The sequence below is a fragment of the Diplotaxodon limnothrissa genome, linkage group LG14 (genome assembly GCF_057381915.1).
Source record: "Diplotaxodon limnothrissa isolate DT_005_m linkage group LG14, D_limnothrissa_male_GT1.1, whole genome shotgun sequence".
Taxonomy (NCBI): domain Eukaryota; kingdom Metazoa; phylum Chordata; class Actinopteri; order Cichliformes; family Cichlidae; genus Diplotaxodon; species Diplotaxodon limnothrissa.
In genome coordinates this window covers 29,100,565-29,124,150 of record NC_140609.1, presented here as the reverse complement: position 1 = coordinate 29,124,150, position 23,586 = coordinate 29,100,565, and the positions used below count along the sequence as shown (strand labels likewise).

General features: G+C 39.7%; 1 protein-coding gene across 3 annotated transcripts in view; it reads left to right on the top strand.

Moving 5' to 3' along the window:
- The first annotated feature begins 9,155 nt into the window (after positions 1 to 9,155).
- Positions 9,156 to 23,586, top strand: part of cadm1b (cell adhesion molecule 1b) — a 185,518-nt gene continuing 171,087 nt past the window's right edge. For all 3 annotated transcript variants that reach the window (XM_085371763.1, XM_085371761.1, XM_085371764.1), the window contains exon 1: positions 9,156 to 9,273. In XM_085371763.1, coding sequence (XP_085227889.1) covers positions 9,198 to 9,273 — 76 coding nt within the window. In that variant the 5' untranslated portion in view covers positions 9,156 to 9,197. The remainder of the gene's footprint in view (positions 9,274 to 23,586) is intronic.

Sequence of the window (23,586 nt, the reverse complement as noted above, 5' to 3'; positions counted from 1 at the left end):
GAACTTCAGCAGGTCACCTTGGTCATGTCAGGATTGAGCTGTTGCTTTGTGATTGGCTGATTAGATATTTGTGTTAAAGAACAGTTGAACAGGTGCAGCTAATTAAGTAGCCCACGAGCGTATAGTCGCCGGAAATTAGATCTGCTAAAGCAGCATAGTGAAATAGTGTATCTCTGATAAAGCAGGCTGCTTTATCAAGCCAAAAAATGTAAAAGGTGTTATTCAATGGGATTGTTATACAGCACAAACCATCGTGTCACAGGAAGTAAGACAGTGTAGAAAAAGTTAGCTCATGTCCACATCATCCACTACTTTGTCTCGCCTTGAAAGCTTGTCACGAGACATCGAAGTAGGAGACATTAAACCAAAGGTCAGGGTGAAGATGAGTAAGACGCTATCTGTAGACAATCAGAGGATGAGAGTGCGGCAGAAAAGGTGGTGAGGCTCACCATTTCAGTGCAAAGCATCCCCTTTATGTCTGCTCAAGACTTTTAGTTTTATTTTCTGCTTTGGGAAAGAGGTTATTGTTTTGAGACTAAGAGCATGCACAGTATTATATCAAGCAATAAACCATCAATTTTCAAAGTTTTTTTTTAAAGCAGAGTTTCTTTTTGGAATATAGAATATATAAAACAGGGAAGCTTTGATGTCTGAAGTTAGAACTTCAAAAAAATACCCTCTTTCAAATGGGAGGAAAGACTTTAAAAATGTGTTCCTTTTTTCATTCTTTGAAACAAATGCATCAGAGTTATTTATATTGTTTTTAGACTGTGCAACTTTCAGATTTGTACTGTATATTTGTACATTTCTCACCAACGTTCAGAAAGTACAATATCTGCCAGATAAAGCAGCACATTAAACAAGTATTTGTCACTAGGTCCTTCTTCTTAGTTGGCTCATGTATTCATTGTGATGTCTTGAAACATCGGCTAGTGAGACAACATGTTAGAGCAATTTTAAAGTGATTAATTAGTGTTCACAGAGTCAAACACTTGAGCATTATGCATGATATTATTCTGATAGACCTCACATATGTTTATTCTGCAGACATGACAAACATTACGAGGCCAACATACTAGGACACTGCATGTTGCTAATGAAACATTTTGATAATTAGGGTCACTTTGTAAACACAAGCCATCATTCTACACTGCCTGTGATTGGAATAATTAAGTGTGTAAAACAGTAGATGACACCAACTACACTGCCTTCTTGCAAAGTATTTAAAATCAAACATGGCCTCTTTTTTCTTTCTGTTGTTTTTAAAACAACAACAACAATGATTTCCTGTTTGCTGAGGCGCTGTTACAGTTTTATAACCCTGTTGTAAGTTGTCATGATCCAGGTGTTTTTCAAAGAGGCCTCACAGAACTCACGCAGTCTCCACAGTCAGTATTTGCTTATACATACACATTAAAATGAGGCCATTCACCCGTAGAGGCTACTCATCGCGTACAGCGTGCAACACAACTATCTGCCCTCTGTTCTTCAGTCAAGGGGACTGACTCATTTCACTGCCCTTACATCGGTGTGGTCACTGGTGTGGATCCTCTTTGCTTGCAGTATGTGCCACCCGCCTCTGCGCAATGCACCACAGGCCTAATGACACACGAGACTGCCGGGCTCTGCCTATGGAGTGACAACTATAGCGCTATGGCTACCTGTTTGGAGATTTACTGCAAACAGAGCAAAGCGGTGTGGCTGCAGCTCTTCCGCGCCTCAGCGTCCTGTGGTTATTTGGCTGCCTATTTTTAAGTGTGTGGATTTGAGCTGCTACAGTGGTGAGGGTTGGGGTCTTTTATTTAAATGACCTCATTCTCATGAACCATGCTTCACTCTGTTCATTGAATGCGGATAGTACGCAGTTTGTTAACAATGACCCAGACATGATTTTAATCGAAGACAATGCTCCTTCCGATCAGTTACTGTGCTATTATCTATCATCTCAGAAACTTTTATTTTGAAAAGCAATTCTGATAAAGGCCATGTTCTTGCCTTGGTGGGATCAGAATACAGCACTTTGTGATCTGAAAATAAATACTTTGGGAAGCAAAGGGATTTCATTTAGTGCTTAGATTAGATCGAAAAGAAGACTAGAGTCTTACATAAAACAAATATTTTATTTTATTTAAGAATTAATGCTTAACTGGAGCCCATCATCCTCATCCACAAGACCCAAGAGACGTGGCAACTTTAGAGGAAATAAAATGGGCTAATGGCTTCATGGATGGCTTCATAGATAAAATTCACTCCTTTCACCTTTTTGTGGTTATTTCTCCAACTTTTCTTTTTGAAAAAAAAATCAGTAAACTCAGCTGAGGTGCAAAACACTGGCTTATATTCCCATAGTCAGAACTGCTACCACTTAAACCCGTCTTATTGACTTGTTGTTTAAGCTATAGTGGGACATGCAGGCTGTAACAGAAATCTGATTAGTAGAGTAAATAACTCGTCACAGACGCATTAGAAGTCCAGCGGTATGGCTTCATGTAAACTAATTTGCACGCACAATCAAAATCAATGAGATATCTCAGCGTGACTGGCGCACAAACATCAATTAACTAACCAGCTAGAACATAAATATTTAAACCAACATCTGATCAGTGTGTTCAAAGCTTGTGCTTGTTCAGTTTACATCCAAATTGGTCGAGCATTGGTAAAAGGACTGTGAAATTTTAAAAATTAAAAATAAACAAATGTTGCCTGCAGCAGGGTGGCTACTTGTACAGGGGGTACTCCCCCTCGCAACCCTGAACTGGATAAGGGGAAGAGAATGGATGGACACACCTTTTGATATATATTTACCAACTAAATATATTCTTATTATTATACATAATAAAAATAAATTATCCTTGTGTAGGGTTATAAAGGGCTATAACTGTGAGTGCACATCAGCACATAATCAACCACAGACTGGCTTTTGGTTAATTGTAGCTGTCCCACGTAGATAGAAAGGAAACAAAATTGGACAGATTTGAAAAAATGAAGTTCCACCCGACCCTGTGAAACTTCCCCAGTGGAGAGAGAGAGAGAGAGAGACCCAATTAAGCCTGGCTAAAGCACTACTTTTCACACCTGATGAAATCCTGTCTGTTTTTGTAAAGACTCTCATACCACACTTCCCATTCATTTATTAAATAAGGGAACTTTTTAAACACAGGGGAGGAAAAGTAATCTAATCTGCTAAGACTGTTACTTGATGAGCTGTGTCTTCAAAACCGAGCCGATTTAAAACGTGGGGAGTAGCAGCAGCTTTACAGCATAAATGACTGAAATGGGCTTGAGTATTGATATGTATTTGGCAGTTTATTTATGAAGGACACTTCAGCTAAGTATAGTTGAGGAAAAACAAGTAAATAGATGCAACAGTTGTCTTGTGCTATGAATGTAAAATTGTGGTAAAAAAAAAAAAAGCAAACAGACCAAGAATACCTGAAAAATAATCACATATTGCATTTAGTATCTACTTGTACAGCATACTAAATAGTCATAATCAGGTGCATTTAAAAAAAAGTTTCTTTACTATTAAAGCTCAATTGTAACTCCATTAAAAAACATCAATAAAGCCAAACCTGTAATTCTGTCTCCCTTTGGCCCTGCTCAGCATAACAAAGACAGCCCAAGACTGTAGCGTAGTATTATAATAACAATGCAAATTTACATAGAAATTAGGACACTATAAAGCCCCCTTAACAGTTTACAGGCCACTAGCTATCTAATTAAACCATCTTTCTTTTTTTTTCTTGTTTATAGGGCTTGTGCTGCAAATAACATGTAATTTTTCCTAAGAAGAGGATGCAGCTATTGCCAAGTGTAGACATGTTCATCAAGCCTTTATGGACCCTGAGTGGAAGCCTTGTCTTTAATCAAAGACATTAGGCTTTGCAAGGAGCTTTCTGTGAGTTCACTTAAAGCGCTAATATGATCAAACAGTTATTTCTTCAACAGCAGTCGGTGAAATCCAAATTGCCAGCGGAGCAGATAACGTAATCGATGGGATCTCCCTTCTTAAATCCACCTGAAATCCTTTTGTAGCTATATAAACAAGAAATAAAAACAAAGATATGTTCTTTCAACTGAAAAAAGTGTCCTTTTTTTTTAAACTAATGGTCTGCTGTTTTAAGCTGAGTCAAGGGTTGGACTCTGGAGAATTTCTTCTTCTGCAGAGAGAGGTTACAAGATAATAACCTTTGCCAAATCATTTGCAATTTAAGAAGTGTTTGGATGTTTCTAAGCCATATTATTGTCTCTTTGATTTCAGTAATTGAAAAATGAAATTATTTTGATGTGTGAAAGCATAGTCTTAGAATCTAATTTGTGTATCCAATAGGATTACAGATGATTGCTGCATGCTCTGTCAAGGTTAAAGCATTTTATTGGATTTTCGGAGGTCTGATTCTTGCTCTTTAGTTGGTCTTTAGTGTGTATTTTGCACTGTAGTGACTGGAACTGTAGCACAGGGCTAGGGAAAATACTGACTTGATTGGCTTTGGATAGAGCATATAATGAACTTTAAGTTTACCTTTGGGTGCTATAGGATAGTAGCACAGACTTGAACCTATGTTTGCTGTAGTTTCTCCAAATGTCGATGCCGCCACGCTATAATTGAGCATATGCATGAAATCACTGATCTGGATTACTGGAGATACAAGCTTAGTTTGGGGGATTTTTGTTACTAACTAATATGTGAATGTGTCCTAATCCTCATGCTATTTAGAGGAAATGAAGTAATGTCCTCCAACTGACTGCCTGAGCCTGGTAAAACGTTAATCTATTTATACAATTAAGTACAGCGTAGTCTGTTTTGTAAACATTTAAATTTCCTTGGTTTTGCTGTAATGACCAAATTTCATGTGGTTTCTGATGGCTAAAAATGCACCTATACATCTGTGTTAATGTGATGTAATCACTTGCATTGTATAATCAGTTTGACTTTGATTTAGATGTGGAAAATTAGAGGCATGATATTCTTCATTAACAGCAGGTAGCCACAAGCCGTTTGGCTCCCGGCAGAAATAGACAGTTTGATGCTAATGAGCCTCGATCTGCATTACTCTGTTCAGTCTACTGTATGTGGGTATTTTCAGCCAAGTGCTCTAGCTGTGCTAATAATTCCAGTAAAGCGCAACTAGCAATACATCATGAAACCAAAGAGCTTTGCTCTGTTTTTCCCCTGTTATTCACATATATTATTTGTAGTTGTTTGAAAACAACGCTCTCTACGGCTAGCATCTGTGTTGTAATTGTTGCACAAAAGCAATCCCCATTGAGTTGCTTCTTTTTGTGATTATGAGCCTGTCTACTACCAATAATCATGATAAAATGATTGTAGGATAATGTTCTATGCCAGGGATAAATAAACAGTTTAAATGTCTTCAATCCAATTTACAAGGAAATGACTTTCAACAGCTTGTAGGATATAACATTTATTAGGGCCCTTAGGCAGTTTTTCAGCCAGGGGTGCTTTTTACCGGAGGGGATCCTTCTGCAGTAACCAGGGGGTGCATAGAAAGGTTTATGAGCTCAGATTTTTTTTTAAATAAAGAAAAAAAGATGACATATTGTTTTGAAAAGATCCAGATGCAGTCAGCTGTAACACCATGGCTTCAGTTTTGTGGAAACAAGTGAGCAGGTTTAAAAGAACTTGAAACTGTTAGGACGTTAGTAATATGGAAAATTTCAACTAAATCTTGTTCTGCTGAATTAAATTAAAGCAACAGATGCTGCAAGTCTCCTTGGAAAATGTACGCGAGCTTGGAGAAATCGACCTAAATGATATGAAAACGTAATGTACAGATTCATAATTTACTGTCTAAACGATATTTGGGACAAGAGTAAGGAAGGTAGCAAAAGTAAGGTATGTGTAATATGTCGTATTAAATAGACAATATCTGGCAAAACAAATAGAGAATAAAGCAATAAGAGATCATTTCAAGCTCCAAAAAGGTTGAAGTAGCCAAACAAGTGCAGTGTGCAAGCCCCTGCAGTCTTTCAGAGTTCAGACTTATATAAATGAGACGAATGAAACAATATTTCTCTTCTACACATATATAGAGACAAGAGAGGCAAACTCGGGCCTACCCAGCCAACTTGACATACACTATATCCTGACAAATTTATTACCATTAAGCCTCTGCAAGGTACCACGTGACTCATGATTTATTACAATCACCTGCTGTATGTCTGTGGATGCAAAATTGCCTTTATCAGGCAGTGCATGCACCGGCTGATAACATGTGTAGCATGTGTGTAACAGTTTACCAGTTTTCTATATGGGAGAATGATGGCGGTCGTTACTGCATGCAGTTCATATTCAGCTACGGAGGTTTGAATGAAAGATGAATTCAGGCGCCTCGAAGAAACAAATGTATGGAATAGGGTGGTGGTGTTTTTGTTTACTGTAAAAAAGCAAAAAAAGCACAAATTACATTCAAAGGATTCATTATTAATGGAAGTAATTGCATCACAGTTCAATCTGGTCTTGCCTTTGACATTTACCTGTAGCAAGGATGACTTACAGGTGGTTACGTGTATATTAGCGTGACAAAAAAACCAGACAGGAAACCAATTGAGCGCACATGTTTCATCCCTCAAAGGCATAAAGAATTGATGACCTGATATATTTGGAGTATCATTTCCTGTAATAATTTGCTATGGGGGGATAAAAAAAAAGAAAGAAATTAAAATTTGCACTAATCCTGTCCTCGGTTATAAATGCTGTTGTGCTAAAATAAGTTTAAAGACATGCAAATGTGAATTTTGGGTGAATAATAGGTCAGAAGAGAGTCTTGCAAACACGCATTTCCTCGAGCATGATTACAGTCCATTACTCTTCCCGTGTTCTAGCCCGCTGCGTTACGCATCATACAACTGTAGAGTCCCCTACAGTATGTGCTAACGGTGTGAGGAAAACACATACGTGTGAATGCTCACATACACGTATATGGCCTGAGCATAAGAAAACCTACATTTCATTTCAATAAACCATGTTCTGGCTCAGCCATTCAGGGTCACTTACAAGGGTCTGATTCAATTATTCCTCCTTTCACAACAGGAGGAAAACATTTTCATGGTGAATGGTTTTGCCTAAATAGATTACCATCTCAAATAATTCAATTTCCGTTAATTTGATTGATTTCATACCAGGGGGAAAAAGAAATCTTAATTTAAAACCATTGCATTTCTAATCAAACATTAACTGAAAAAGAGGCCTGGGTGAAAATCTTTTATTACCAGTTTCTCCACTAATTTAAATAGAAAATGCTGATGGCGGCCCAATTAAATGGCTCCACCACTATTCGGCCCACATCCAAGATCTCAAAAATAAACTGCTTAACAGTTTGTGCATGACCGTTTGTCTTGTAACACACACAACACACACTCATACACACACACACACACACACACACTCATATACCAACGTACACACATAGCAGGGAGAATCTATGGTTAGCCATTACTACAGAGGATCCAGATCAAGCAGTTCAGTCATCTGATCCATTCCCATTTATTATTCATCCTGCTCGGGGAGACAGAAACACTGGGCTTCTCTTCCTAGAGAGACCCTGGAACCCCATCTATTCTCGTGAGCAAAGGAAATGCCACGCAGTAGTCGAGTGAATCACAGAGACAGGAAAAGAGACAGAAAGGGAGAGAAAACAAAAGTTGGAGGTGTGGGTTATTGTGGTGCACATGAAGTGGAAAGGACCATGAGGCATGCTGCAAATCAAATTATAACCAATGGGTGGGGCTGGGGTCTGTAAAAAATATGAAATTTTGACTTATTGAGGATGCCTCAACCAGGTGCACTTTGCAGACTGGTGCCCACCAATACTATGCTGTCAGAAAGTAAAGCAGCCTGGCCAGTGCTGTGAGGAGAAAACACCTTGTGGAGACATTGTGTGAGTGGCAGGCAGAACTGGCAAGCTGCCACAGATAATAACATCTGAAATAAATTTGATGTGTGGAATTCAATCTGTAGTGATAGGGACGGCTGCAGCATTAGAGTGAAGTTCTAAATGCTATCTACTCATCCATGGAATGAGGACTGACACGCAGTCTCAGAGAATAGATTGTGCAATTAGCAGCCTTTGTGCTGTTTTGACACAATGAAAAAGGGAAATGAGATTCAACGTCGTCATGCACAGTTCTCTGTAGCGCTGTGATTCCCACAAGATCGTCCACATGTACCATGTTTCAGGTGAGAATAACTTGAGGGACTTGAAACATTAGGAGGTATGATATAAAAAAAGAAAAAAAGTATAGAGCAGGAGAACAACAGAGGGTTCAGGTGGTCACACTTATTAATAATCTGCAATATTACATTTCCATTCAAATTTTTTAAATGATCACCTCTGATGTGATTTCTGACATGTTTTCTCCTCATTTCGAGGAGCACGCCACCACTGCCACAACCAAAGGATGCAATACACAAGTTAAAGAAAAGGGGGCGCTCTTTGAGTAGGCATTAAGCAAAACCTCTGAGAACAGCGTTTCACCAAACTTTACTAATTATTCCTTTAATTAAACAGGCTGTTGCGGTCCTTTTAACACACGTGTTATTGAACACACACACAAACACAGACGAACTGTTAAAACCTGTGGATACATTATAACACATGTATACGTGTTGCTCCTTTAGGTTATTGATGCGCATCGTAAATATAAGAATACACAATTCAATTACCAAATATTACTCTCATTGGACTAACTGCTGCGTAAAAATAAGAAACTAAACGCTTCTTCTACCTCAGAGTTATTTGTGCGTCAGCTATAAAGCCAAAGCGCAGCGAGCTGGGGACAGGCTGGTTTCACTCACATGAACTAAAAAGCTATAACCATAAAATAAAATTACTATAATATTCCTATAAAGTGTCTGTGGTTCTCGGTGGTGAAATCACCACACCTCCCTGCATGTTTTTTACACTTCCCGTGGAATTACTGTAATATTCTTTCAATATTCCTGCTGGGCTTTCGGGTGATTCCCTGTTTGTTTTACATTTCTGTAAAGTCTCCAGGTATTACTGTAATATTCCTACAGTGTTTTATAGGCCTGCATGTCATTGCAACACAACGCAGTCCAATATCATAGCGGGCTCCCTGCTTGAGCCCTCCCTCCGCCTCTCATGTGTCTACATTTTCATCCCATGGCCGTCTCTAGGTGATTTAGCGCCGCCAGTCTCAAGCAGGTGTCCAACATGGCGATCACGGGAAGCGGATCTCTCGCAATTTCTTTCTTTGTTTTCGTGATTTCAGCAGCGTTTCTTCCGAAAGGTACGTGTTTTCGTAGGTGTATGTATGTTTTTATTTTGGTGGGGCTTCTCGTGTGTGTCCGTACCTAATGCAGAAATAGCCCTTCCACAGCAAAAGCCCGAGGAGTACCGGGAGAAGTTGTGGTGCGTTTGCGCTCTAGATGCGCACAAGCTTCCCCTCCAAATCTCAGCATCACTTTCTATTTCTCCGATAGTGCCGTCGACTCCAAATTACTCACGCCGTTTCTCGAGACTGTTGGGCTGCTTATCGTGTGGGCTTATTTTAGCGCTGATTAAAAGGGGTGCTGTCCTGAGTTTTTCACTGCAGCACAGCTACAGATAGGACTGCTAGAAAAAAGTATTCTCAGCGCTGCACAGTTAGGACAGGCGGAGATAAAGTATCGCCAGAGATAATCGAGTGAAGTGGTCGTACAGTATTTTGACCCAGGGCAAGTACAAGGCAATTGCTCACTGAAACGTGGTCGACTCTTGTGCCTTGAGAGAGAGGATAGAGAGAGCACGGCTGGAGTGCGCTCGTATCGAGTGCGCTCGTATCCTTTGCTTATACCGCATAACCCTCCACAGTCCCAACTCATCTCTGTGTCTACAAATCTCCCAAGTCTGGGCTTCAGGTGCGCTTTGGAGGAAAAACACGCATTGCAGCTCTAGTCTCGCACATTGTCCTCTGGCCGCACAACTGCAGCCGCTGCTGACCGTGTGTGTTCCCGGTCCGCAGTCTTCACTTTTCCCCTCAGTGAGTGACGCTGGGAAATGTAAATCTGTTATGTCTTTGTTACTCTTGTTTTTTCACAGCGTAACTGCACGAACCAGGGCTAACTAAATGTGCGTGGCTATTGCAGTGCTCAGTCCCATCATTTCCCCGTTATTCCACCGCGTTTGCATCAGAGTTGCATGCGTCAGTGTTTTTTTTCCCCTGGAAAACGTATCCGCTGACAATGTGACGCATGTGAAGCGGTTAAAATGTCAGCTTGGAGCCACTTTAAATCCCTCCCAGAGGTAGGATGGACATGTTGTGCTGTGCATGTTGTTAAAATGGCAAGCAACAGTTGCAGTGACAGGTTTACACTTGAAGATTACTTGAGCGACCCCCCCCCCCCCCCTTTTTTTAGCAGTTTATTTTATTTTATTTATTTTTTTAGAAATTGCAGGCACATTGTACAACAGTGGCATCTGCAGCACACATCAACAGGTCTGCAGAAACTAATCACTGCATGCCTGTGCTTGCCCGAGTGGTAAAGAGTGTTCCCAAAATGAGGTTACTAGTCAAAGGAAGTTTTAGACATTGCGTTTTTTTCCAGTTCACTGCTTGTGAGACTTTCATTTCACAGTTGTTGAATTTATTATAGTCTGTGTTGAATAGCGGTTAAATGACATTTACAGCATTGTCTGGCGTCTCCTTGTCACATTAATTTAATTAACCTCTCAGTTGAATAAAATAAAGCATCGTGAATGTGAAACAACCCCAAGCTCGGCACGCTGAGAGCTGCAGCGTTACAGGAAACTCGTGTGACCTCTTCTTTCAGGTAATAATCCCCAAGCGAGAAAGGGTTGGATGTGACCCTAGTTTATTCAGCTCTCTGGCTGTCCATGTGTGAGTGCTGGGCGCAAAAGAAAAAAGGCCCAAACTCTGTGTGTGCAGTGGGGAAACTTTTCTTTTTACAGCTTTCAAATTTTTCTTTGTAAACGATCCAGAATGTGTGGATTTGAACTAGTGAGACGAGAATAGTTTCACTAACTTGATGTTTCCTAGCACAAAATGTGCATAGTGATAGGTGAAAAGGGAAGCACTGATAATGCTAAAGAGCTTCTCAGCATCCTGTTATGAAATGCCCAGACTTTGCATTTCACCAAAGTATCTGTTTAGCAGTATTTCTCTGCCTGCGTCTCCTGGGGCTCGGCCTGTTGTAGCAGATCAGATGGTTGAATTTCAGAAGGTTGCATAATCCCACTTATTGCCAGTTTAAAGTCATTCGTCAGGACTGAGTGATGGTGAAGTGGATCAATACGAGCTGTCATGAAGCCTCAACGCGCTGCTGAAGGAAAGGGTCTGGGAGAAACAAAAGGAAACATACAGTTGTTACGGTACTCTCGGTTGCCAGTTGGCATGTGACCCAGTGAGTGATTGAAGACGTTTGTCTCTGGCTCCTTGTGGTGGGGTTTGGCTTTGAAACAGATCCTACTGAAATCTGCTAACGGTGTGCTGCTTTTCCCTCAATTTCTGTTTGTCTCTTCAGATTCTGGAGGGTGGCAGTGTTTTAGTTCTTCAGTCATCATACGAATGTTGAGCTCCCCACTTTTTTCCGCTAGTGTGTGCCAGTGGTGCAAGCTGGGGCCCGAAGAAGTACATTCATATTTGACTTTGCATATTTTTGTTGAGCCCTACAGGATCAAATATCAAAAAATGAATAAAAATATCCTCTTTTAACTTGTTTCCTGCACAGTGTAATGTTTCCCTGCAGTTTACTAATTTTGAACATTTTACCATTGCAGTTAGACAACAGTAAAATGTTATTCATATATGCATTTACTTTTTTTGAATATATATGTAGTATATAAATCCAGCTCATTATTTCCTTTTAGGGTTTTGTATTTAGCAAATAATTCTGTGAAGTAACTACAAATACCAAATAACTGGCTTAATAAAAAGCTAAAATTTGTACTTAGGTACTACCTGACTGACTGCCAGAGTATCTAGATCAATAGTCCACGAGTCTTCCAAAGCCCAAGGTAACCCGATCAAACTGCATTATTTGGCTGACTAAAAGTCTAAGGCTTGAAGATGTGCAGTTTAGTTTCACAAAAGACGAAGAAAAGCCTCAAATTCCCCAGTGAAGCTTGGCATTAGTTCTCAAAAATCGCCTCAAACAATTACTTTATTACCAAAGTAGATGCAGATTAATTTTGTGCGAATCCACAAATCGATTAATTGAGTAACTGTTTCAGCTCCCAGTTCATTAGTGCCATTTATGTAGCAAACTGAAGTGGCCTTCTTTTGACTATCTCTATAAAATAGCACTTACAGTACAGTACAGTGTTTCGGGATAAATGTAATACGGCACTTAATGGCTCATTGATATGTGCCCGCTTGCAAAGTATTTCATGGCCTGTACGGTGAGATCACCACAGTACATCATTTGTAACAATAATATTCTCTTCTATTTAAAGAAATTGAATTTATTGCTCATTAAATTTACATTAAACTCTGCTTAATAAGCCTCACTCTAATTGCTGGATAATGCATGGCACTACTTTATGCGGTGGCAGCTAATCTTACTGTTGGAAAGCGAGCGGCTGGCAGAAAAATGGCAGGTGATGCATGTAAGAAATGTAGCCACTTGTAGGAGCTGCAACGATGAAAATCATATAGACTGGAGTTTTATTACTTCACTGAGGACATCACACTTCCAGGCTGCATCTTCCTACTGTATATGCTGTGTGAAAATGCAAAGATTGCAGGGGCTCATCTGTAAATCAAATGCAGTTAAAGCCATCTCTATCTAGTCTCTGCAAGGCAGAGTGTGTGAATGTGCACTCGCGATCAAACTTCACACTCTCTTTGAGCTTATAAAATGAATCTACGTGCAGAGGGTCCTTGTAGCTCAAGGCAAATGGGCAGATTTCACTTCAACACTTGTCCTTTCACGTCAGGTGTTGTTGTAAGCCAGCCAATATACACAGAGAAAGAAGGTGGTTATGGAGGTCCGTGTTGGGAAAAATTGAAAATCTCTTTCTATCCTTGACTTTATATTCCTTTCAATTTCTGAAAGACTCCAATGTCTCTTTAAAAGTATCTCCCTGGGTGCTGGGCATGAAGGTTTTTGTCCATACACTTTATAGCAGAACCTTTAAGTAAATGCTCTATCAGGTTGTTTTGTCAAGGTCACAGGAGGTAGTGCTGGAGACCTACATCACACTGAGTTGTGTAGTTATTATTACCAACACCCCCAACCAGCCTGCCACCAAAAAAAATAAAAAAAATAACTGTGGATCTTCTATGTAAGGAATTTATGTACAACTGAATGACAAACTGAGGCCGATCAAAAATGTGTCTGTCTGTCTGTGTTGAAATGTAGTAAACAGTCAATTAGGAGAAACAGACAGATGACAGGTTCTTTCATGATTGTGGGGACAGAAGCCTCCATTCACAGTGCTGTGGTAATGAGCAGGAGTGCTGATGTCTCTGCTTATGAATATGACATTGTTCTCTCTGTTCCCTGGATCTGGGAGACCTCACTCTATTGGCTGCGATGCTTAGACGCTGACAATCAGGACCACAATGACAAAAAAAAAAAGTAAATGCAAAGATTTTGTTTTGAAAGGGGCATAGAGTGCACATTAGTGTGGGTGATGGAGCAATTACAAGCCACCATTAAGGCCGTGGAGCAGTCAAAGCACAGCACTTTGGAAATGAAGAACTCCAGTGGGTAGAAACCCTCCATAACCGTTAAAGTAATAAAAAAGAAACAATAAACAAACAATGAAAAAACCTCCACAAAACACGATTGATTGCTTGCTAAAGTTAGGTTTGGGTTGGTGGTGTCAGTATGACTATTCATTTTGCCAAATACAACTTCACAGATGCCAGTAACGGTGTAATAGATTCACTTTGACACCTTTAAACCTTCTCTGAATTTACCGCAGTGCAATATGATTCAATCTAAAACAGTGGCAATGCTAATATCTACTGCAGCATCTGGACTCCCCAGGAACCTACGCCAGGATCCTGTTTGTGGACTTCAGCTCTGCCTTCAACACCATCCTTCCAGACCATCTCCGAGGCAAGCTTTCCCAGATGAATGTGCCTGATCCCATCTGCCGGTGGATCACTGACTTCCTGACGGACAGGAAGCAGCACGTGAGGCTGGGGAAGAATGTCTCGGACTCCCGGACCATCAGCACCGGCTCCCCTCAGGGCTGTGTTCTTTCTCCTCTGCTCTTCTCCCTGTACACCAACTGCTGCACCTCCACCCACCAGTCTGTCAAGCTAATCAAGTTCGCAGATGACACCACCGTCATTGGGCTCATCTCTGACGGGGATGAGTCTGCCTACAGGAGGGAGGTTGAACGTCTGGTGTCTTGGTGCAGCCACAACAACCTGGTGCTGAATGCCCAGAAGACAGTGGAGATTATTGTGGACTTCAGGAAGCACACAGCCCCACTCCCCCCCATCATCCTGACTGACACCCCCATCACCTCTGTGGACTCATTCCGCTTCCTGGGTACCACCATCACCCAGGACCTGAAGTGGGAGCCCACCATCACCTCCGTCATCAAGAAAGCCCAGCAGAGGATGTACTTCCTGAGGCAGCTGAAGAAATTCAACCTGCCAACACGGACGATGATGCAATTCTACACTGCAATCATCGAGTCCATCCTCACCTCCTCCATCACCGTGTGGTACGCTGGAGCCACTATCAGGGACAAACAGAGACTGCAGCGTGTTGTGCGCTCTGCTGAGAAGGTGATTGGCTGCAGACTCCCATCTCTGCAGGACCTGTACACCTCCAGGACACTGCGGCGTGCAGCCCGGATCTCAGCTGACCCTTCTCACCCTGGACACAGTCTGTTTGACCTGCTCCCCTCAGGCAGGAGGCTCCGGTCCATTCTCGCCACAAGAACAGTTTCTTCCCCTCTGCTGTTGGACACATGAACAATAACCACATGACTGTCCCCGCCACTAACACATGACCCTACGCTGTGTCACTGCATCATTTCATGTCTGGCACTGATCACCACCTGCACTCATGTATATATCTTTCTACGTAGCACTCATAATTCTTATTCTCATGTATATATCTCATGCACATATCTTTCTTTCTACATAGCACTTTAATTCTTATTGTCTGCACTGAAGCACCGCAGCAATTTCCTAATGTTGTAAACCTCAACATCTGGCAATAAACCCATTCTGATTCTGATTCTGATTCTGATTCTGATCGCTACTTGACATTAACTGGTTGCTGTTGTGCTTTCTAATATATCCTTCTCACCTTGAATGAGATGCTTATTCAATTACAGCGATTCTACCGTGTCATAGCTAAACATCTACTGCACATGGCTTTGGGTAGCCAAGGAGGGGTGGTTTGTTGTTGTACAGTTGCAACTGCACGCCACTCTTTGTTGAATATACATTTGAAGATTTGGCAGTAATTTTATGTAAATTCACATTTTTTTGGCTCTCTCTGATGCAAAGACGTTTAATATCAAATGAATAGGAAGACCACATGAAATAAATTACAAATGCTCAAATTAATAAATACTGAGAAATCTTATTACTGTATATAGCCATGAGAAACAAATTCTACAAAAACTCTGAAACATGATAAAAGATATTGGACTGTGTTGACATTTAGTTTTTTATTTTTCTGCATAAACATGATTTTATTTTATTAAAAAAATTATTGTCGCTCAAATGTTCCTCTCTTATAGCTGCATTGTTGGTTGCTCTTTAGCTGCTAAATGCTCAAATACGTTCATCAGGTAGTCTCTGACTGTGTCTGTCTGCGTTTTGATCTCGAATGTTGATCTTTTGAGAGGTTAGAGCCAACCAAAACAGTCACTTTGTGGGCTGTACAGCTCAAAAATGAGGTGAAACTCGCTCTTAACCTCGGTATGGTTGAGGGTTGTGCAGCATTATAAAAATTACGAGTTTGTAACATGACATGCAATCGACTGGCCATCATGGCATTTCACATTTTGCACCCACCAAGCTAAGCTGGGTCCTCCTGCATTTGTCCTCTTGCTGGATTTTGACAGATTCTGGGGAGACGTTTCACATTATCAGAAATTACACAGATCAGATGGACCCAAAGGGCCATTCTGCAAAATTTGTCCACTCATCCATGTGTCATATTCAATATCTGAGTTGTGATTCTCACAAAATATTAGATGATGTATTTCATTTCAGTGTTAAACCATCAAAAATTGCACTGCTTGAACCAAACGGGGATCAAAATAGGCAAGGATTTTCCTATTGATGATTATCCAGGTCGTCAATGCTTTTTCTTATGGGCAACCCAAATTATTTAAATAATATTTTAACAAATTGTGTTGTCTTTAGATTAGTCATGGCAAAAAGGACTGAACAAAGAGAGAACCTCGAGGGTGGATGGCACAGATGATAACTCACAACATTAGGACTAAATAACAGTTGATGAATGTGGAGGAGAAAGGACTTTTTCTCTTAGAGTAGACTGCATCCCTAATCAATAAATTCAGTTATCGAGTTCCCTCTAATCCACTGCTGGAATAAGAATGAAAAAGGTTCCAATTTAACTTATAAAAGAGGAGATTTTGTTTGATCTGCTAAGAAAAATGACCCGGATTCAGTTTATCATTACGTTTCCACATTTGGAAATATTGCCCACCCCCCCTCCTTGGACCGGTTTTATCCACTTTGCCCACTGTGGCTTGATGGCAGGTTATTTAGAAGTCTGAAGGCAGGATTTTCTCTTCCCCTGGCAGAGCTTAGTTGCATTTCAGACATCAGGAATGGAGCAGCTCCTTTCTTTCTCCTCTCGTGGCTTGTTTGGGTGGATCTGAGCCTGATAAAATAACCAGTGTGTGCTCAGAGTCCAGTGTAAACAGCAGCATACAAGTGGGAGTGATGCACCGCTGCTTTACAAAATCAAAAATACAACTATTCCTCAGTGCCGGCAGAATGCAAACATTTCACTAATCAATAAATCCTACTCTTCTAATAGAAAGACAATTGTTGCAGCTATCACACTTTATTCTGAGAATATAGTGAAATTGGAAAAATCAAAGATTGTCAGCTCGTGCATATCCAGTAACATATTAAGACAAGGATGGCTCTTGCCTTGCACCCTCCTGTGGAATCAGTCCCTGCTTTTCTTGTTGGCACGCTCCGAATGAATTTATTCAAGCTTGATGAAATGTTGTTCCCTTACACTGGGACAACATTAGAATACCTTAGTACTTTAAGTTTTGTTTTAACACTGCAACCATTGCACCTTAAAGCTTTCCTAATTTGATTTACTCAGTGATGTCATCTGGAAAGAACAAACATGTATTAAAGAAATCAGACATATTCCCAGAATATGATTTATTCTGAGAACATATAGTCCAAAATTATGCCTCTTTTTAAATTTAATGCTGCTTTCCCAACTGTTTTTGAAAATGGTTTAGCTATTCGATAAAATGTTACAAAGCAGAAGAAAGCAAAAAATCATCTCTTTTGAAAAGCATGAAAAACAGTATTTTTTCAATGATTTATTCATTTAACTGATGAAAAAACATCTAACATATACCCCTGATATACGTTAGATGTTGACGATGTGTAGCTGACTTGATTTTAATGGTCTGTTTGCTGATTGAACATTGTTGCTGTATTGCACTTGGTGACAGTGATAAATATTTGTAATATTTGTTGGCCTTATTTATGTATATGGAGCCTTAGTTTTGCATAAAGGCTAGAAAAACACATCAGCCAACACCTTTAAAGTTCACTGATTAACATATTGCAGGTTGTTTGTGTAATCCAGACCAAAAATCAACCCTGGACTGACGAGAGCAAGGCGACATTTTTAGACTCCAATGAGGTAGTACCACCCACAAAGGCATAGTTTGGTGCTTAAGCCTCTATAAAAATCAAACTGGTGATGTTACTTTAGATTAAAGTATTCAAGAAATTAGCCAATGAAATAGTGAACCATACAGAACATAGTAAGTAGATTTTGATATTTCTCGACAAAGCAAGGCTAGCTGTATCCCCGCTGTTTTTAAGTCGGTATGCAGATCTAGTCTCTATCGCTGCTGGGTATTAGTTTTTAAAAGATTTCCTTTGATTGAAGAGATACATCCTTTGACTGGACACATTAAGCAGCTCTAAACAGAAACATTTGTTCTGGGGTTGTAGGTTGGGTTAACATCGCTTACTTGGTGGAATATCATACATATTATTAGCCAGCCTTGACAGACTGGCTGTTGCCCCCAGAGTCTACTTGGATGGATGCACGGATAGATGGCTGCCCCCTTTAAATAAGTGATCTGAATTTAATATAATTAGGCATGTATATATATATTCAGATACACTTGGTTTAACCTGATGAAAGTAAGTCTGTAGTAGGGATAAAAATGTAAGAGCTAATCATCGTTGCAGAATCCATACAGTGAGTGCTGCTCAAGGTGAAATTCGGATGCTGTTTACTCAGAAGTGAGTTGTTGTCTGACAGGTTGGTGTTGCCAGCCTCTGGGGCATCATGCTCTTGAATTATCAGCGTGACGATAGACCCATCTTAATTACCCTCAGATACAGCACTATAATCTGTCATTGTCAGGCCGATCAAGACTGTGCAAACCAAGCACTAAGACTCATTCACCCAAACCAGAAGCCTATTGATTACTTTTCATACTTGAGTCATTGCACTGCGGCGAGACATGGGAGGCAATAGAGCTAATGGAAAGGGGAAACTCAAAGTCACATTGTTTACAGCTGAGATGACAGGTAAATGTATTTGAAAGGAAATATGGGCTTGATCCAATGGCTTCCAAATAACAGTCTGTTTGTAGCTAACAAGGAAATTTAACCCCGAGCCATTAAGCCATCAGCTGCCCTGAAGCTCAGATGGTGAGCTTAACGCATGGGAGCTTTTCTATTTCAGAATCAAATCCATGTCCAACGATTGAAAATAGAATTTGTGTTGTTTGAAAAGTTCTTCAAGCTGTTTCACACAATTAGTTTTAATTTCTCTTTGTGTGCGAATGATCGCATCAACAGCATCCTCAAAAATAAAGACTTTCTTAGTCTGCATACCAACTGTACTGAATATACTTTATCAGTATCGCTGCGCTGCAAAACCTGATTAAATTCATGTTGCACACTCGCTTTAAACAAAAAAGATTCTGTATGTGGTGCTAAAAAACATCTTATCATATCTAGTTACTTTTTATTCTTGGTAAATATTCCCTAAAATAAAATGATCTTAGCATAGCTTAAAGTTCTCAAAGACCCAGTATGTACTTGTTTCAGTCATACAGTACTTGAGGCACTTGAGTATATATACCATCACCAATCAATAAAATCCAAGAGGCCTAATATGTGGCCTAAGAGAATCCCACATATATACATGCACACTCTGGTTCCCAGATGATAGGACCTGGCAACCTTCTACCTCCCCTGCATATTTGCCAGCATTTGATAGCAGAGTGGGCAGCGGATGAAGAGTTTGTGGGGAACTCAGTTAGGGTATTACTATCCACCCACCAAAGTGCACACTATGTGGCCCAAACACAAGAGCACGACTGCTGCTTGTGAGACAGAGAGCGAGGGAGAAAGAAAGAGACACCGGGGAGTTTATTTTCCACTTGTCTTTGTCTGCAAACAGCAAATTTTTTCACCAAACACGTGGTGGAACAAAATAAAGCTGAGAAGAGATGATTAATTAGCATCTGGAAATACGCTGTTATGTTAGGCTCCCATTTAAAAATGCAACTAACAGAAAGAAATACCTTGTATCTGTTTTCTCTTGTTTTGTGACAGTGCTGGATTATAGCTGCTCTCCACATGCATGTTCATTTGAAAGAGTGCAGAGGTGTTGGTGTCGGCTATATGCAGGAAAACATGAAACTATACCGAGGCCATTGAAATGTAATAATAATGCATTAATGGAAAAATAAGTTAAATATCTCTGTTATTGGCAAACTGTTGGCACTATTCTACTAGATGAGGGACCTATGTTGGATGTCATGCTGCTGTGTTGCTCACTCCATAGTTCCCCTACCTCTGCAGTGGCTGTCAAATAAAGATAAAATATCAAAGCAATTAACTGAAAAATAAAAAGAAATGCCACTTAGTTTTTTTTGTTGTTTTTTGCTAATACTGACCTATGACTCATTTAAGCTTAAGAAAAGCCACCTAACTAAAAGGATGAACCAGTGTTGTGTCTGCACATAACAACTTATCAAAGTCTCATTTTTAAATTGTATCTTTAAGCCCTTCTCCCTAGCAGCCTGTCACAAAAACACTCATTTGTACCCGTTTCTTTAGTCGAATCTATGAAAAATGTCAAGGATAACACAGTTTGACAGGCAGAAAATAGTATTTTTGGAACAACAAGTTGATTCCTAAAGAGCTATTAACTGAAAACTTGCCATATGTCAACATGGTGTGCGGTGTGTTCTTAAAAAAATGGGACAAACTGGACAAGTATAGGACAAGAAAAAGAGGTGTCAGGCCTACAAAAACAATCTACAGGAGATGAGCAGTATCTCAAAGTCATGTCCTTGAGAAATAGGAAAAAGTCCAGCAAAGATGTGTCTCTCCATAAGACAGGTCTTAGTGATGAATACAAATTTGAATGCTTTGGTTAAAAAATGAAGTATACACATGGAGGTCAGGAGAGAGGTACACCAGTCAGGTCATGGTTTGGGGCTTCAGTTCAGTTAGTGATGTTGGGGATCTTATCAAAATATATGGAAGTATTATTATCTTTTTTTAAATATATACACTGCTGATTGTGTTTTAATGGACCAAACAAACTGACCAACGTGTTGAAGCCAAAGCCTCCAAAACATTTTACGAAATTTAATTGCATTAATTTAGATTTCAGTTTCTTTGTATTCTTGTAATGATTATTTAGTTTATGATTTTTTTTCATTCAGTATGTGGCTGTATGCTGTTTTCTGTTTTCCCAGTGGGGTCTACACCGTCTTGAGACTCCCTTAATGAACTGCGGGGCTTTAATGGAGCCAGAATGCATGTTTTTGCTTTATCATTATATGTTGATGTTTGTTTTGTTCTTGTGTTACTGCTTCCAAACCCTCTATAACTTTCCTATTAAAAGTGCAACTTATATTGCACAAAATAGTTTCAGAGCTTAAAAAAACAGGAACATGGATCTAAGCTGCATACCTTCATTAATGCTATTCATTTGTCAAGATAAGCCGATTCCACATGTCAGATTTTCACTCAAGTTAATTCTTTCATCTCTACTTTTTTCTTTGTTCCACCAGTGTACAAATTCTGGCAAAAATGGAAGAGCTGTTATATTTGCATATATAAATATATGCAAAGTGCACAGTCTTAATGCTTTGAATTTGTGATGAAGTTTTTTTGGGGGGGGTGGGAGTCTATTTGTGGGAGGGCACACCCACTGAATGTTTCCCTTTTCCATTACTAACAAGCAGAACTTTCATTTATTCAAATCCACAACAAATAACCCAAATTTCTATCCATGCTTGCCATTTACTGTTCTAAAGTTATAGCTTAACTCTTTACTTATTGAGAACCTATAGGATTAACCCTTGAACGTTATGGTTTCTGTCATATTTCACGTCCGCTTATATACAGCTACCCTTGCAAAATCTGGAAACTATCCTAATGGATGTCAACCCACATTTTTATTGACATATACTGAGGTTTCAAAACTCATCATTGAGGATACGGTGGAGGTCGTTAGGTGTCGTTTTTATGGGAGCAAGACGTCAATCATGTATTCCCTTTATTCTAAAGGTAGCCTTTTTGTTGTAATGTTTGCCTTTATATGTTTTAGTATGCACTACATAGTGTTCATTTTACATACTTTTATATGCCACTCGATAAACAAAAGAAGATGTATGGAGGCAACGGGACAGCTCAAAGGTAGAATAGCAAAGTGGCACATATTCATACATTTTAGTGGCTGTTCTTGATCAGGAAGGACCTTTGTCTTTGTGGATGGCTTTGTAGCTTACAACCAGAACTCCATACTTTAGCAAGGTGAAGAAACAACAAAGTCTGCTTCTCACTTCAGTAATATTTGATTTCATGTTCTTTTGTGTAATCAGGTCTCATCTAGTTTTGAAACACTGTGAATTTAATTGGTCATTGTGAAATTTATGCCCTCTCTAAACCCGTTTCAATTGGTTTTGCATTCTTCAGAGAGGGAGAAGACATGCCAGTACTCATTAGTGGGGAGCTACTGTTTACAAAAAGGTTCAACACCTCTCTTGCGCTTAATTTGCCTTTATTTTTAAGTGTGTTAATGATCTAGTTTTTGGACAAGGCAGTAACTAGTAAAATATGTGGACACTGTAGCACACTGTGTGAACCTGTGTGTGCAGAAACCGAAGTTTAGTCTGTCTGTCATCTTGTCTATCAGTCATATTAGGATTTTGTTTTTCCTTGTAAGGATCAGTGTTGCTCCCTCTCTTGTGAGAGCTATCAGTCATTTCAATAGTTGCTCGGTAGCTGTGTGCACTTTACGGAAATGCTTTTTCCTTCCTTCCTGTGAACTCTGGGCTCTGTTTTCATCCGGGTGTGTGCCACAAAATTTTGCTGTCTTATTTTCTGATGGTACAGGGGTTCACAGGATCATTATTTGTGAGCCGTAAACAGGGTCATTACCGGAATTGTCACTTTGTGCTGCCACAAACACTTCCATTCCAGTTTGGCAATAGTGACTTAGCTGCTTGTAGACAGAACCAAATCTAACTAAATGTTCCTAAATAATGTGAAAAATTTAAACTACAAAAAATAAACTGCATTTTTGTTGTCCACCATTATTTGGTTTATATTATGTCAAATTGCATATTTAGTTCATGTTGGAAATTTGGGATTTTAACATCGCCTGTGGCACTTTATTTTGCTAGCTGCATTTTTTTCACTTGCGCATCCTTAAATTATAAATTTCCTCTTGGGAGAACCTCCTCTGAGCTCTCTGGCATTGCCAAATTATACATCACTATGGGGAGAGGAATGCTTTTAAAGAGATGAGAGGAGCTCATGTGATTGACCCTGATTGTTATCAGCTGCTAACGCGCTCGCTGATAATGCATGATAATAGCTTATGTCTAATTCAGTCCTGTTTTTATGTGCAACAAGAAAAATGGCATTGATCTCAAAATTTCAGAGCTGAAATCACTAAAACTGTTTACAATTTGAGAGAAAATTCTGTGTTTATGTCAGACTCGGCTCATGAAAGAAGCTGTTTAATAAATATGTTTTCATCAGCATTTAGAAACCCATAACCAACGTAGTGTTTACAGGTACACTAGACCAGGAGTGCACAATTAATTTCCCCAAGGGACTACATGATAAACTGGGACTGTTGTGTAGGGCCATACCAATAAGCTTAAAAAAAAGACCAAATTAATAATGATCAGAACTGAAGTTAGGTTACTCGTCCAGTCCCAATTTGTCCTGTGACCCCTTAGGAAAATGAATTATCCATGCCTGCAATAGACCGTCCTCCATTGCTCTGTTGTCCTGAAAATGCAGTAATTTCTTGCAACGGTAGCCTACTGTTAGCAAGCATTACGGCTAAGGTTAGCTAGCTACCTGTAACTTAGCTCTACTTTAAGGTGGTGATGATTG